The 13976-nt window shown below is 42.1% G+C and overlaps 1 protein-coding gene across 12 annotated transcripts in view; it reads left to right on the top strand.

The window, feature by feature from the left end:
* Positions 1–13976, top strand: part of LOC130142038 (adenomatous polyposis coli protein-like) — a 130736-nt gene that overhangs the window by 42684 nt on the left and 74076 nt on the right. For 11 of the 12 annotated variants that reach the window (XM_056323442.1, XM_056323443.1, XM_056323439.1 and 8 more), the window contains one exon: positions 10517–10625. In XM_056323442.1, the coding sequence (XP_056179417.1) occupies positions 10517–10625 (109 nt within the window). Of the gene's footprint in view, positions 1–8446; positions 8570–10516; positions 10626–13976 lie in introns of those variants that run through there. The other variant, XM_056323447.1, reaches the window with a different exon arrangement.

Here is a 13976-nt window from a genome sequence, read left to right as displayed (position 1 = left end):
AAGAAAACTAACTACTTATTTTCCTATGCTCTGTGTTTAAATTTGTTTGGCAAGTTTAGTAAGTTTCTGTGTTTCTAAACATATATTTAACAAATATTTTTTTTTCTAGCCAATTTTGTTGTTTGTATTAAAACAGACTTTCAAAGAATTAATGGAATTTGCAAATCCCAATATTAAAAACAATTTTGAAAGAAAATAATATTTTTCAGAGTCCTGAAATGGGAACGTTTCCACCCAGGAATCTAATATATTGGCACAACACAGGCTCCTTGTGGGCAAGAGTGTTTGGATGAGGACCAAATCATTTATTAACTGTGTGTGAATTTGGCAAATTCACTAGATGTTGAGCTTGGCCAAAATGATCTTCTGAAGGGGAAAAAAAAAAAAAGGATTCAATTACCAGAATAAATGATTAAATTGTTCACATATTTCTCTTTTGCTTATCTTCCATCTAGTTACGAAGTGTTTAAAGGAGGGGAAGAGGGTGTATGTGTTTAGGTTATTAGTTCAGAACAGAATTCCTATTAAATGTACCCTGCTTTCTCTCTGGCGAGGTCAAGATATATTTGATTTTACTGAATTATTGAAGCACATACCTAAAAAAAATTTAATCGCATTTTCTGTAGAAACAGCTAACATATCCTAAAAATTTGCTGTCTCAATAATATTTTTTTTAATGCAGACAATTCTGTTTAATTTTCCTATTTTAGGTAAAACTCTCTTTCAGCCAAGCAATACATGTTTTGCCTCTGGTGTTGAGCAAAAGCTACTGTTTGAAATATCAGTAGCTTTGAGAGTAATTTTCAGGAATTGTTATCTTTTCAAGAATTTTTCATTTTATGGCCTACAGATGGAAATGAAATTATTAATTATAATTAAATAATAGGAGTAGCATATATTTTGTTACCTTTCTTACTAGGAATAACATTGACATATTTATCAAAAAAATATTTCCAAAAGAAGAAACCAATTTTCTGTGATCCTGCATTCATTCAGCTTATTGTTGGGAGCTTAAAAAAAACCTCACAAAACTCCACAAAAAACAAACCACCACCACCACCCACCCACACACATTAGACAAGTCTTTAGAAATACTAGTCCTGTAGAAAAGCAGTTCAAATTGAAAAACTTTTTTTCCTCATAAAAGCATTATAATGTTCAAAAAAACTCCACTTGTCTTGCTGCATTCTCACTGAACTTGACAGTGTATGGCAGAGAACAGAATATTGTGAAAATACTGATATAAACAGTCTTGGGGTGTAAAAAGATGGAATAACTGCATTAGGTTTTTTCATCAAAATTTTTCTTTGATCAGTAACAGCTCTTCCACCTTAAACACTCTCCTAAGCTCAAAATCATGATCAGCAATGGTCAGAAACAGATGAGAATAATCTGAGACATGCTGTTGTGGTTTAACCCCAGCTGGAAACCAAGCACCTTGCTGCTGCTTGCTCACTCCCCCTCACCCAGAGGGAGGGGGAGGAGAATCAGAAAAGAATGTAAAACTTGAGGGTTGAGATAAGAACAATTTAATAGGTAAAGCAAAAGCCATGCACACAAGCAAAACAAAGCAAGGAATTCATTCAGCACTTCCCATGGGCAGGCAGGTGTTCAGCCATCCCCAGGAAAGTAGGGGCTCCATCACGCGTAACGGTTACTTGAGAAGACAAACACCATAATGCCAAAAACCTTCCTCCTCCTTCCTCCAGTTTATATACTCAGCATGACATCACATCATATGGTATGGAATACCTCTTTGGCTAGCTTGGGTCACCTGTCCTGGCTGTGTCCCCTCCCAATTTCCTGTGCCCCTCTGGCTGGCAGGGCCTGAGGAACTGAAAAGTCCTTGATTTAGTATAAACATAGCAACGATCAAAACCATCAGTGTGCTATCAACATTGTTCTCACACCAAATCCAAAACACAGCACTGCACCAGCTACTAAGAAGAAAACTAACTCTATCCCAGCTAAAACCAGGATACATGTCATTAGAAAAAGCGTTTACAAATAAAAATAGGTTTTATAAGGATTGACTTAATTATACTTTTGCAAATTTAATTCCATAGAATGGTTTGGGTTTGAAGGGACCGTAAAGACCATCTAGTTCCAACCCCCCTGCCATGGGCAGGGACACTTTCCACTAGACCAGGTTGATCAAAGTCCCACCCAAACCGGCCTTGAACACTTCCAGGGATGGGGCATCAACAACTTCTCTGGGCAACCTGTTCCAGTGTCTCACCACCCTCACAGTAAAGAATTTTTTTCCTAATCTCTCATCTAAATTTACTCTCTTTCAGTTTAAAGCCATTACCCCTTGTCCTATTGCTACAGACCCTACTAAAAGGTTTATCCCCATCTTTCTTATAAGCCCCCTTTAAGTACTGAAAGGCTGCTATAAAGTCTCCCCAGAGCCTTCTCATGTCCAGGCTGAATAACCCCAACTTGCTCAGCCATTCTTCATAGGAGAGGTGCTCCAGGCCTCTGATCATCTTTGTGGCCCTCCTCTGGACTTGCTCCAGCAGGTACATGTCCTTTTTATGTTGGTGGCTCCAGAGCTGAACACAGTACTCCAGGTGGGGTCTCATGAGAACAGAGGGGGAGAATCACCTCCCTCAACCTACTGGCCATGCTTCTTTTGATGCAGCCCAGGATATAGTTGGCTTTCTGGGCTGCAAGTGCACATTTTCAGGCCATGTTGAGCTCTTCATCCACCAGCACCCCCAATTCCTCCTCCTCAGGGCTGCTCTCAATCCATTCTTTGCCCATCCTGTATTTGTGCTTGGGATTGCTCTAACCCAGGTGCAGGACCTTGGCCTTGTTGATGAGGTTTGGACAGGCCCACCTCTCAAGCCTGTCCAGGTCCCTCTGGATGGCATCCCTTCCCTCCAGCATGACTGCACCACACAGCTTGGTGTCATCGGCAACCCTTCTGAGGGTGCACTGAATCCCAATGTCCATGTCACTGACACAGATGTTGAACGGTGCCAGTCCCAGTACATACCCCTGAGGAACACTATTTGTCACTGTTCTCCACATAAACTGGACATACCCAGTGCATGGACACACATGGAGGGGGGGGAAAAAGGAAGGTGCTGTTAGGAAAATCTCATTTCATAAATATTGTACCAATTAGTCTTTACAGTATGAAATTGTATGAACTTTAAGGTATGTAGTTTACATTGTATACTCCATTATTGTAGTTAAGTCAGCATGACTAAAAGACCCCAGCTCATTAGGGGCTGTCCTCCTCCTCGCACCCTGAAGAACAAAGGATACCCCTGAACTACTGAGATAACACCGGCATCCTAGCCCTTCTAACACCTCTGTGAAACCCTCCCTGTTATCTGGCATCATAGGTAAGTAACTGTAACAAGACCAGCTCCAGGGACATCTACATCAAGAAAGAAGCAGGTAGATGATGATGCCATAGAATTATAGTTGCTTTGCAAAACAGTAACATGTGGGTGTTAAGCAGTGATTGGTCAAATCATGTTGTATCTGAACACTTGAAAGATATAAGAACCATATGTAAAACCTCATTCAGGGTGTCCCAATTTGAATAGGACGCCTCAGGTGCATGAAGAATTACTTTTGTAATTCTATACTTTGCATCCTAGCCTCTCTCCTTGGTCAGCACAGGCCACTTCTGAAATTTTTGTGACAGTTTTGGTGACCCAGATGGGACGTAGCCAACTCACCTGATCCAATGTATCGCTACTGCACAGACCCCAATGATCTGCACTGTTGGCTTGTGGGTGATTTTACCTTGAGATACTCTGGCACGGGTGTAGTGAACCATGGATCTTATTTGGTAGTAAAGGACGTGGTGGGGTTTTTTTTGTTTCTTTGGGTTTTTTTAATAATGGGAGGTGGACAAAGTATAGTGAAGAGGTCACTGGTAGATTAATTGTTGCAACACTGGAAATTTATTGATGGGATAGCCAGGTTATCAAAAGCCTGAGCCCTGTGTCAGGAAATTTGGCCAAAAGTGAACACTTCTGGTGATGCATACCAAATGTGGCCACAGCCTGGTTCTTTTAATGATATTAGGCTGAGCTATTTATAACAGCAAATGGAGGATTGATTCCCCTCACAAATGGACTATTGGTATATCTGGTTTATTGATATATGAGGTATCAAAAAAAATGACTTTCAAAGTTTCCTAAAGACTGACCAGCACTCATGGACCCCTAAGCCCTCAAAAACAGATTCCTAGGGGACACTGCTAACTAGCTCCCTGAACAGCTTAAAGTTGGCTCTCTTGAAATCCAGGGTAGCAACTCTGCTGTCCTTTTTTCTCATTACACTGAAAATTTTAAACTCAACCACTTCATGGTCACTGTGGCAAAGACAGCCACCTACCAACACATCTTCCACGAGTTCTTCTCTATTCACAAACAACAAGCCTAGGAGGGCATCTTTCCTAGTTGGCTCACTGAGTACTTGTGACAAGAAATTATCTTCAACAAACTTCAGGAATTTCACAGACTGCTCATCTCAGCAGTATGATATTCCCGGTTGATGCCTGGGAAGTTGAAATCTCCCATAAGAACAAGGGCTACTCATCCAGAGATTTCTCCTAATTGCCTATAGAAGAACTCATCAGTGCTTACATCCTGGCTGGGTGATTGATAGTAGACACCCACTACAATGTCTCCCTTGTTTTCCATTCCCCTCTCCAACACATCATCCTTAACTGTAAGGGCTGTACATTCAAACCTCTCCCTTACATATAGTGCAACACCTCCACCTCACCTGCCTTGCCTATCCATCCATCCCAGTACTCCAGTCATGGGACTCATTTCACCAAGTCTCACTAACACCAATGACATCATAGCTCTGGGAACTGACCAATGCTTCCAGTTCATCCTGTTTGTTTCTCACACTGCGTGCACTGGCATACAAGAATTTCAGATATGCTCCTGAGCCCTCCATGTGCTCCCGGAAGTAACATAAGTGTTCCCACTAGCATTGCCACCCTCAGGTGATGCCATGCCAACCAACCCTTGGCTTATCTTTGGCAATTGTGTTGGTATCCCCTTCCCTCACTGGTTCTAGTGTAAAGCCTTCTTGATCAGTCCCACCAGCTTACGCTCTAGGATGTGTTTTCCCCATTAGGACAGGTGGATCCTGTCATGCCCCAGCATTCCTCGTGCCTTGAGTGCTCTTCCACAGTTATAAACCCCAAAGTTTTGGTGGAGACACCAGTCCTGGAGCTATGTATTGATATCCTGGGCTCGTCTCTTTTTTCCAAGGTCTCTGTTACTGAAAGGATCGAGGAAAACACTACTTGTGTGTAGAGGACAGAGACAGTGGGTTTGACATTGATAATGTGCAGCTGTGATCCTGCAGCAAAGAGTTAAATAACTTTGAGGGAGTATGAGAAAAAACCCGGTTGAAACAGAAACAGAGGAGGAATGTGATCTGTCCTCCAGAAGATAAGGAAACAGCATGAACAGCAGGGAGTAGCCTATAGTGAATAGTGCCTGGGCACGTGGACAGTAGAGTTTGACCAATAATAAAGCTTTTAGCAGCGCATGTACAGAGTATAAACTTATAAAAGCTGTAACTAACTAACAATAAAGGTCTTTGCTTCATCATCCTTGCAAAGTCCGTGCCTCATACACCACACTTGTGCTCCTCAATTTTTTAGCATTCTTCCCAGGGCCCTGAAATCTCTTTTGATTGACCTTATACTTCGATTGGGACATCATTAGTACCAACATGAAAGAGCAGGAGTGGATAGTAGCTCTTCAGTTGTCTGGTGACATCCCTAATTCTGGCCCCAGGGAGGTAGCAAGCTTCCCTGAAAAGAGGGTCTGATGTGCAAATGGGCACTTCCGTTCCATACAGGAGGGAGTTGCCGATGACCATAACTCGCTGTTGTTTCTTCTCAGTGCTGGTTTTAATGCAAGTCATGTTGCAACGCGTTGGTCTGTCTGACCTTGGCAAGACTGCTTGCCTAGGTTTCTCATCTGTCTAGTTATGTGCTTCATCTACTGTACTCAGGTCTTCATACCTATTCTGTAAGGGTATCATAGAGGGTAAGGAGGGGTTTCTCTAACAGGTACATTCCTTAACCTTCTTCCACCCCTCCCCATCCCTTGTAACACTGCCTTCCTCCTGGCACTAAAGAGATTCTGCCCCTGCCTTTGTAGTGAGTTGGCTTGTGCGTACCAGAGATGGCAGAGCACAGCTCCATTGGTCAGTCTCTGTTTCAAACTATTGGATGGTCCTCAGTCTACCCACCTTCTCCTTAAGCTTGGCCACCAGGCAGAGCAGTTAATCTACTTGGTCATACATCCCACAGGTTTGCTTGCTATCACCCTCCATCTCCAGGAATATCCCTGCTACCCCACAGCCAGAAACCTGTGTGGTTGCATGCTTTGATAGGAACTCTGTGTGGCTGTATTGGTTCTACCAGGTGCTAGAAGCTCAGGAGAAGCAGAAGACACAGCTTTTTGTCATGTAGTCACCATGCTGCCATGTACTTGCCTGCTGGGAAATATATATGCTTATCCATTGCAATCAGCTGGTCTGATTATTTTAGCCTGTTTAAATCTCCCATGCTGCCAAGTGCAGGAGTGCAGGCTCTGCCCCTTGCTGGTTCATCCAGTCAGTAGGTCTGGGCTCAGTTGCTCAGGGAATGCCCCCTGTTCAGCCTTACACTCTCCTTGTGCTTGTCCATCCCTTGCCACTGCTTGCTGCCATTGCTGCTGGTGCTCCTTGCACTGCTCCAGTGTCTGTTGCACTCTGAGAAATTTCCCCTTTGGGTCAGAAATTGAGTAAAATCTCTGGCTGAACAAGAAAATCAGGGACATTCCACATTCAGCTCTACTTGCCTATCCTTTTGCGCTTTTTTTCTGCTTTTACTCTTTTTTTTTTTTTTCTTTTTCTCTCCAGCTATTGCTACTACTTCTGGTTTGTAAGCACATCTCCAACAGGAATTAGGGTCAGGACTGGAACCTAGCCAGTTTTCTGTGGGAACAGTCTGCATGCCATTTGCACGTACCGATTTGGTTTTGGGGCAACAGCAAGTGCCCAGAGTGTGGGATGATCTGCAGAAGGTGATGCAAAGTATACGTGGCATCTTTCACATTTATAACTCTACATGGGCTGACACGCAGCAACCATTTGCAGCTGTCTTTACTCCTGATGAAAAAAATTAAAATCTTGGAAAAAAATTACAGATGGCCTGGGGAAGCACAGGGCAGAACCCCATGGCCAGCCAATGACCCAGGTCAGTCCTCCAAAGTTACCAGCCAATAGAGATATGCTGCAAAGAGCGAGAGGGGAATTGTTAAAATCCTTAGAACTGGCAGGAAGGAAGACTGTAAATTGGGCTAAGGGCCAAGAATGCCAGTAAGGAAACGCTGAACATCCTTCTGAGTATTATGCCCAATTGGTTAAACAAGTGAGAATGTTTGGAGGGGTCAACCCTGAGAAGGAGGAAAATTGATCTTTAATGGTATCTTTCTTTGTACATCAGTCTTTCTTAATAAAGAAATATTTTTCTAAACATATACCTGGATGGCAGGGCAAAGGATTGGATTAAATAGTCAGCATTGCCATGTTCACGTGTAATGGAAGAGATGAAAAACAGGTGAAGAGAAAAGAACATGAGCAGAAAAAGAGTCTATTGGCAGCAACATTGAATAGCAGTCCTAGACTAAAGGGATGGGGATGTGGAGGTCTTCAAGGCAGAAGCAGAGGAGGAAATTTTAGGAGCAGTGGGCCTCAAGGAACAAGAAACTTGTAATTATCGTGGACAATAAGGTCATTGGAAATGGGAATGCCCAGTATGATCAAAGGGCTTCCCAAAAGAACCTCTCAATCCCATGGTGCAATTTTCCCCTGCTCTATGCAACTGGGGCAGCTAGATTTCACCCAAGTTTGACAGCAGGGACCTAACATGCAGTTACTACAAGAGCCTCTGAATACAAAATATTTTCCTCTTCTTATGAGAAACTGGTCTTAAACCTTTTAATTAATGAACATAATTACTCCTGTCTAATAGATACAGGGGGAACTTTTTCTACCTTAAATCAGTATACCTATTCATCTGGACTTCCAATACCTTTTTCAGGTTACTCGGGGAAAGATACAGCTAACATAGACAAGGCTTCCTCAGGGCTTTGCTGGGTCCTCCACTATTTTTCTAAAATTTTAGTAAAAGATTTGCAGGATGATGTGTTTAAAAAATTGATCTGGTTTTGATACAGTATGTTGATGATTTATTAGTAACCAAGGAATCTTGTATAGCTGACACCCGTGCCTTACTGTTTGCTTTAGTTGAGAAGGGCCATTGAATTTCTTCACATAAGTTACAATTATTTTTTTTTATGGAAGTGTAAAATATCTGGGTTACATTCTCCAGGAAGATCCGAGAACCATATTACTGCCGTTCAAAATCTTCCCCAACCATTTCTTAAAAACAAATGCAGGCCTTTTTAGGAGCTGTAGGATTCTGCTGACCCTGGATTGCCATTTCCTCAAAAGCAGCTAAAGTACTCATACAAAGATAACTGCTCAAGATGCTGGAGAACCAATTCACTGGGCAACGGACAAGGTAAATACATTTGAGCTTTTGAAGCAAGCTGTACCTGCTCTGGGATTACCAGGCTATTTTGTATATGAAGGGAAAGGAATAGTCTCGGGAATGTTAACTCAAAGCCATGGGAATGACAATGTCTGACTGCATATTATTCAGCTCAGGGAGACCTGGTAGCTCAAGGATCTGTTGCCTGCACTTGTGCAATAGCTACTGCAGCACTCTTAGTTGAATGGAGTAAAAATCTAGTGCTTGGACACCCTCTGATGGTACAAGTACCACACAAAGTTGAAATGCTACTGTCACAGCATGTTATGCAGGCAATGTCACCACAGTGAGTCGCTATGAGACGATTCTCTTAACAGTGGAAAACATAGCAACTAAACAGTGTAATACACTGCACCCTCTACCCTACTCCCTTTACCTGGGGAAGGAACTCCACATCACAATTATGTAATAACAATTTGTGAAGCCAAAAAGACTCAAGAAGTTTTAACAGATGTGCTGTTTCTAAATCCTGATCTAGAACTATTTGTAGGTGTTGTAGTTGTTCCTTTGGTGCTTTTCAGTGCAGCAAGCTCCTCTGTGACTTCGAAACGATCATTTGTCCCACGAATGAAAATTAGAAGTTGTGCAGAATCACGAACATCATTGCTTTCGTCGAGTGCCAATGAGAAACAGCAAAGTTTTTTTGAGGAGTTTTGCAACTGCAGATTCAAATTTTCCCCCATTTCTTCAGTCCTTCGTGTAATTGCAGGTCCTGAAAGCCTCACTGTACTAAATAAATCCGCCTTCTCTGGACACATCTCTTTGGCCACAGAAAGAAGGCATTCTTTAACAAATTCTCCCTCTGTGAATGCTCTGCCAGTGCGCGCTACGAGCTTGGCAACTTGATAGCTTGCTCGAAGTGATGACATATTGAGCTGCTTTTGCTTCACAGAAGTATTTTGCTGAGTTGTCAATCCATGTTTCAGTCTTAATATTTTATCTTTTCTCACTTGTCCGACCAAAGAATCATATTTACCTTTATGTTGAGTTTCGTAGTGTCGACGCAAATTGTATTCCTTTGACACAGACACTGAATTCTGGCATATCAGACAAACAGCTCGCTCTTTGTACTCCGTGGAAAAATAATCAGAAGTCCACTTTCTTGGAACACCCCGCACTCGGAGTCAACTGTTCTTTTTTTTTGACATGATGGTGCGCGCGTTTCCCACTGGTGCTGGCTTGCTTGTCCTGCCTGGGAGCTGGAGGGAGGGAGGGAGAGACGGGGGAGCCGCCCCCCTCGCTGATGCCGCCGCCCCCCTCCTCAGCCCGGCCGCGCAGTCCGGACAGGGTGGCCAGAAGGGACTGAAGGGACTTTGCCGCGCCGGGGCTCTGGCGATTCGCCCGAGTTGGCTGGACCTCGCAGTGCAGAGGCTGCCGACTGAGCTTGCCCGGCAGAGGAGATGGGGGGGGGGCGGAGGCAGGGCGGGGGGGTCTGTAAATACCGGGGGCCGGATTGAGGACCCTAGGGGGCCGTATCCGGCCCCCGGGACGTAGTTTGAGGACTGCTGTTCAGCAACATCAAAGCCTTTTCTTAAATAGCAGTTGTCGTTTGCTGCATCGCATAAAGCATATTGTCATAAAGAAGCATGATTTAAAGTTAGCATGTGACTAATAAATGCTTAGATTTCACAAAATGCCTCAGCTATAGATTTCAAACTGAATTTATAAAATAATATAGGTATTCTTTCTTTTACAGATGTGGACCTGATATACAAGAATTTAAAGTGATTTGCTTAGCACAGTATAGTTGGTTGATTAGTGAGGGCCAGGGAACAGAACCGACCTTAACTTCTTTGTGCCATCTTCATCAAACCTCATTATTTCACCTTTTATATAGGTATCAATGCTTATTGCTGTACTTGTATTTGATAATGAAGACTCTAGTAGTAAGGCATTTCTGGCTTTTGTTTTTGATAGATCTCTGTTGCTTGGGGAGCTTGAGAAGGAAGAGAAAGAAAAGGACTGGTATTATGCTCAGCTTCAGGACCTTACTAAGAGGATTGATAGTATTCCCTTTACTGAAAAAGTAAGTAACTACAGCATGCTCATTTATGTATCTGATGCTACAATCTCTGTTTAGATGCTGTATATGTTTTATGAATTTATGGCCGTTCTCTACTATTGTTTTCAGTTAAAGCATTTTTTTGTTCACTATGCAAATTAATTCAGACTAAATAATGTATTTTTTCCTTTGCAATTCCCTGGTTTTCAGATGTTGTTTTACCTGCTAAAATTCATACCTATCAGTATGAATGTCAGTGCTAGAGAGGAGCACTGAAAAGTTATGACAGATGAGTTATAAGTCAGTAGGTTTCTTCTTTGACTGTATCCCCCAAAGGCCTTTTTTTTTTTTTAATCAGTTCTTTTATTTTATGGATTCTTTTAATTTTAAGAGCAATATTAGCCTAAGAGACCATCTAAACAGGAGCTCTAATTTCAGAGCATTGAGTAAAATGGTGCTATAGCCTACGCAGATATTAACGCCCCTGTAAACTTTTACCTTGGCATCTCCAAACTATAGTCAAGTCACTGTTTTCTGGGATAACGAAGACCTCTGATATCCCAGATAATACACATTTTCCTGGTGTCAGACCTCAGCAGCTTGGATATATTTGCAGTGCATTCTTTAGTACATACAGTTATTGGAAGACTTGGTTGCCCATCTTTACAGAGCCATATTTGCTCAGGAATCAATTTAGCTGTATTTACGCAGTACTGTCAGAACTAGACAGCTTCCTGGAAGTAGAAATAGAATATGGAAACACTTTAGTGGCTGGGGTGAAACAGCTGAACTTCAGCAAATCTAATATTGAGTCACAGCCAAGTTAATCAGAAAACCAGGGACAAGGGGAGAAAGAAGGAAAAAGACCTTGAAGAAACGTAATCCATTTCCCAAAAGCATTGTTGGCTGTATCTGTGTCACTCTAAATGTGTCATAGGTTTTAAGATTAAGTTTCCTCAACTTCATAGGTAATCAATTAACTTAGCTTTTCACATTATTAGAATGTTTTACTTAACATCTATACTAAATCTCTTTTGTGGCAATTTATGTCCATCACTATTTATTCCATCCACAGTGGAACGGTAGATCCCATTCTTTTTTAGCACTGTTTTACATATTTGTAGACTGTTATCTCTCTTGTTGGCTTTCTGAATTGACCTTGGTGAAGTCTTGGGAGACCTGCTGGTGGTGACTTGTTTATCTGCAAACTAAATAACTGTCAAAAAACAGTGAAGAGTTGACTTCTAGCAATAATGAAAAATACATCAGCCATAATTTAATTTTCTAAGAATAAATAAAACTTTTAAACTTTGTCATAGTTTCCTCAAAATTTCACATCTCTGCCTCTCAGTTCAGCTCACATTTTTGTCTCATGCTTTGAAATTCACAACCTTCTCATTTCTGTGCATCTACCAGAATACAGTCGGGCACTAGGGTTGTGCTTCAAGCTTTACCTTTCTTTTCATATGTCTGTAGTTGAAGGCTTCCTTCTGACCTTCTTTTAAGACCCTTTTCCAGAACAAAAAGGGTAATTAATAATGCCTTCATAAGATCTCTGCATATTATTGGTGGAACAGAGTAGCTATTGTATACTGGCTTTGGTTTTTCCTTTTTCCATACCAGGAGAACCTTTAGAACAAAGCAGCAAAGGTAATTTCTGTCTTTTGTCAGTGACCACAAATAATATGGTGCTATGGTAATACCAAAAGGTCTGCCATGTCCCTGTAATACATAGCATTGTTTTAAGACTGATGGTGAAATATAGTAGCATATTTGGTTTATGTGGCAAGGTTTTCAGGAGGGGGGCACTACAGGAGTGGCTTTTGGGAGAAGACACCAGAAGTTCCCCCCATGTTAGAGCCAGTTTCAGCCAGCTCCAAGACAGCTGGCCAAAGCTGAACCAGTCAGCAAAGCTGGTGGTGCCCCCGTGATAACATATTTAAGAAAGGGTAAAAAGCCCTACACAACAGCAGCTGGGAGAGAGAGGACTGAGAATACGTGAAACAACTCTGCAGACACCAAGGTCAGTGAAGGAGGAGGTACTTCAGGTGCCAGAGCAGAGATTCCCCTGCAGCCCATGGAGAAGACCATGGTGAAGCAGGTTGTACTCCAGCAGGAGCAGGTATTCTGGCAGGATCTGTGGTCCATGGGGGACCCATGTTGGAGCAGTCTGTTCCTGATGGACTGTATCCTGTGGAAAGGACCCACACTGGAGCAGTTTGTGAAGAACTGCAGCCCATGGGAAGGGCCCGCATTGGAAAAGTTCATGAAGGATTGTGTCCCATGTACGAGGCCCCACACTGGAACAGGGGAAGAGTTGTGAGGAGGAAGGAGCAGCAGAGACAAAGTATTATGAACTGACCGCAACCCCCATTCCCCATCCTCCTGTGCTGCTCAGGGGGAGGAGGTAGAGAAATCAGGAGCGAAGCTGAGTCTGGGAAGAAGGGAGGAGGATGTTTTTAGATTTGTTCTTATTTTCTCACTATCCTACTCTGTTATTAATTGGCAAATAATTAAATTGATCTTCCCCAAGTTGTGTGTTTTGCCTCTAATGGTAATTGGCAAGTAATCTCCCTGTCCTTATTTTGACCTATGAGCTTTTCATCATATTTTCTTCTCCTGTCCTGTTGAGACGGGGGAGTGATAGAGCAGCTTGGTGGGCACCTGGCAACTAGTTAGGGTCAACCCACCACAAGTAGTTAGGTGCTTTGTAAAACTTCTTCCTGAAAGATTGTAAATTTTATCAGTCATCTTATACTTGCGTATAATTGCTCCTAATAATGAAGAATGACTATGCCTTCTGATTTTGTTTTTCATACATTCATGCAGTCATTGTTTTTTGTTTGTGGTCTATTTACTAGTATCTTTTTGCTGGAGAGCAGACTAGAGAAAAGTCTTCATAAAATTAACTACAGCTGCTCATCACCTTTTTTGGAAAGGGCTCATGTTGTCCTTTTCCAGAAAGACAATTCTCGCTGATATTTAAGTGATGGACCTTCTAATCCTCCATGACATTAAAAAATTTCTTGACAAGTCAGTGGTTTCAAATACATAGCTATACGGCAGTGGCAAATAAAATGAAATTAAAGTTATATTCATCTAGCAAGAACAGTTAAAGGTAATCATGTGTATCAAAAGATGATATCAACTAATTCACTTTTCTGAGCAAACATGTTTATTGTACCTGTTACTGTTTTCCACATGCTTGAATAACTAGCCTGTGTACATATGATGAAATGGTACAATCTGCCTTGCTGGAAATATTCAAAGCTTGTCTTGACTTGGGCCTGGATAACCTAATCTAAGGCCCTACTTTCAACAGAAGGTGGGATCAGGTGATCTCCAGAAGTTCCTGTCAGCCTAGACTTTTCTATG

This window comes from Falco biarmicus, chromosome W (genome assembly GCF_023638135.1).
Source record: "Falco biarmicus isolate bFalBia1 chromosome W, bFalBia1.pri, whole genome shotgun sequence".
In the NCBI taxonomy this organism is placed as follows: domain Eukaryota; kingdom Metazoa; phylum Chordata; class Aves; order Falconiformes; family Falconidae; genus Falco; species Falco biarmicus.
Note: the sequence above shows the minus strand (reverse complement) of the source record. Positions and strands in the feature narration are given on the sequence as shown.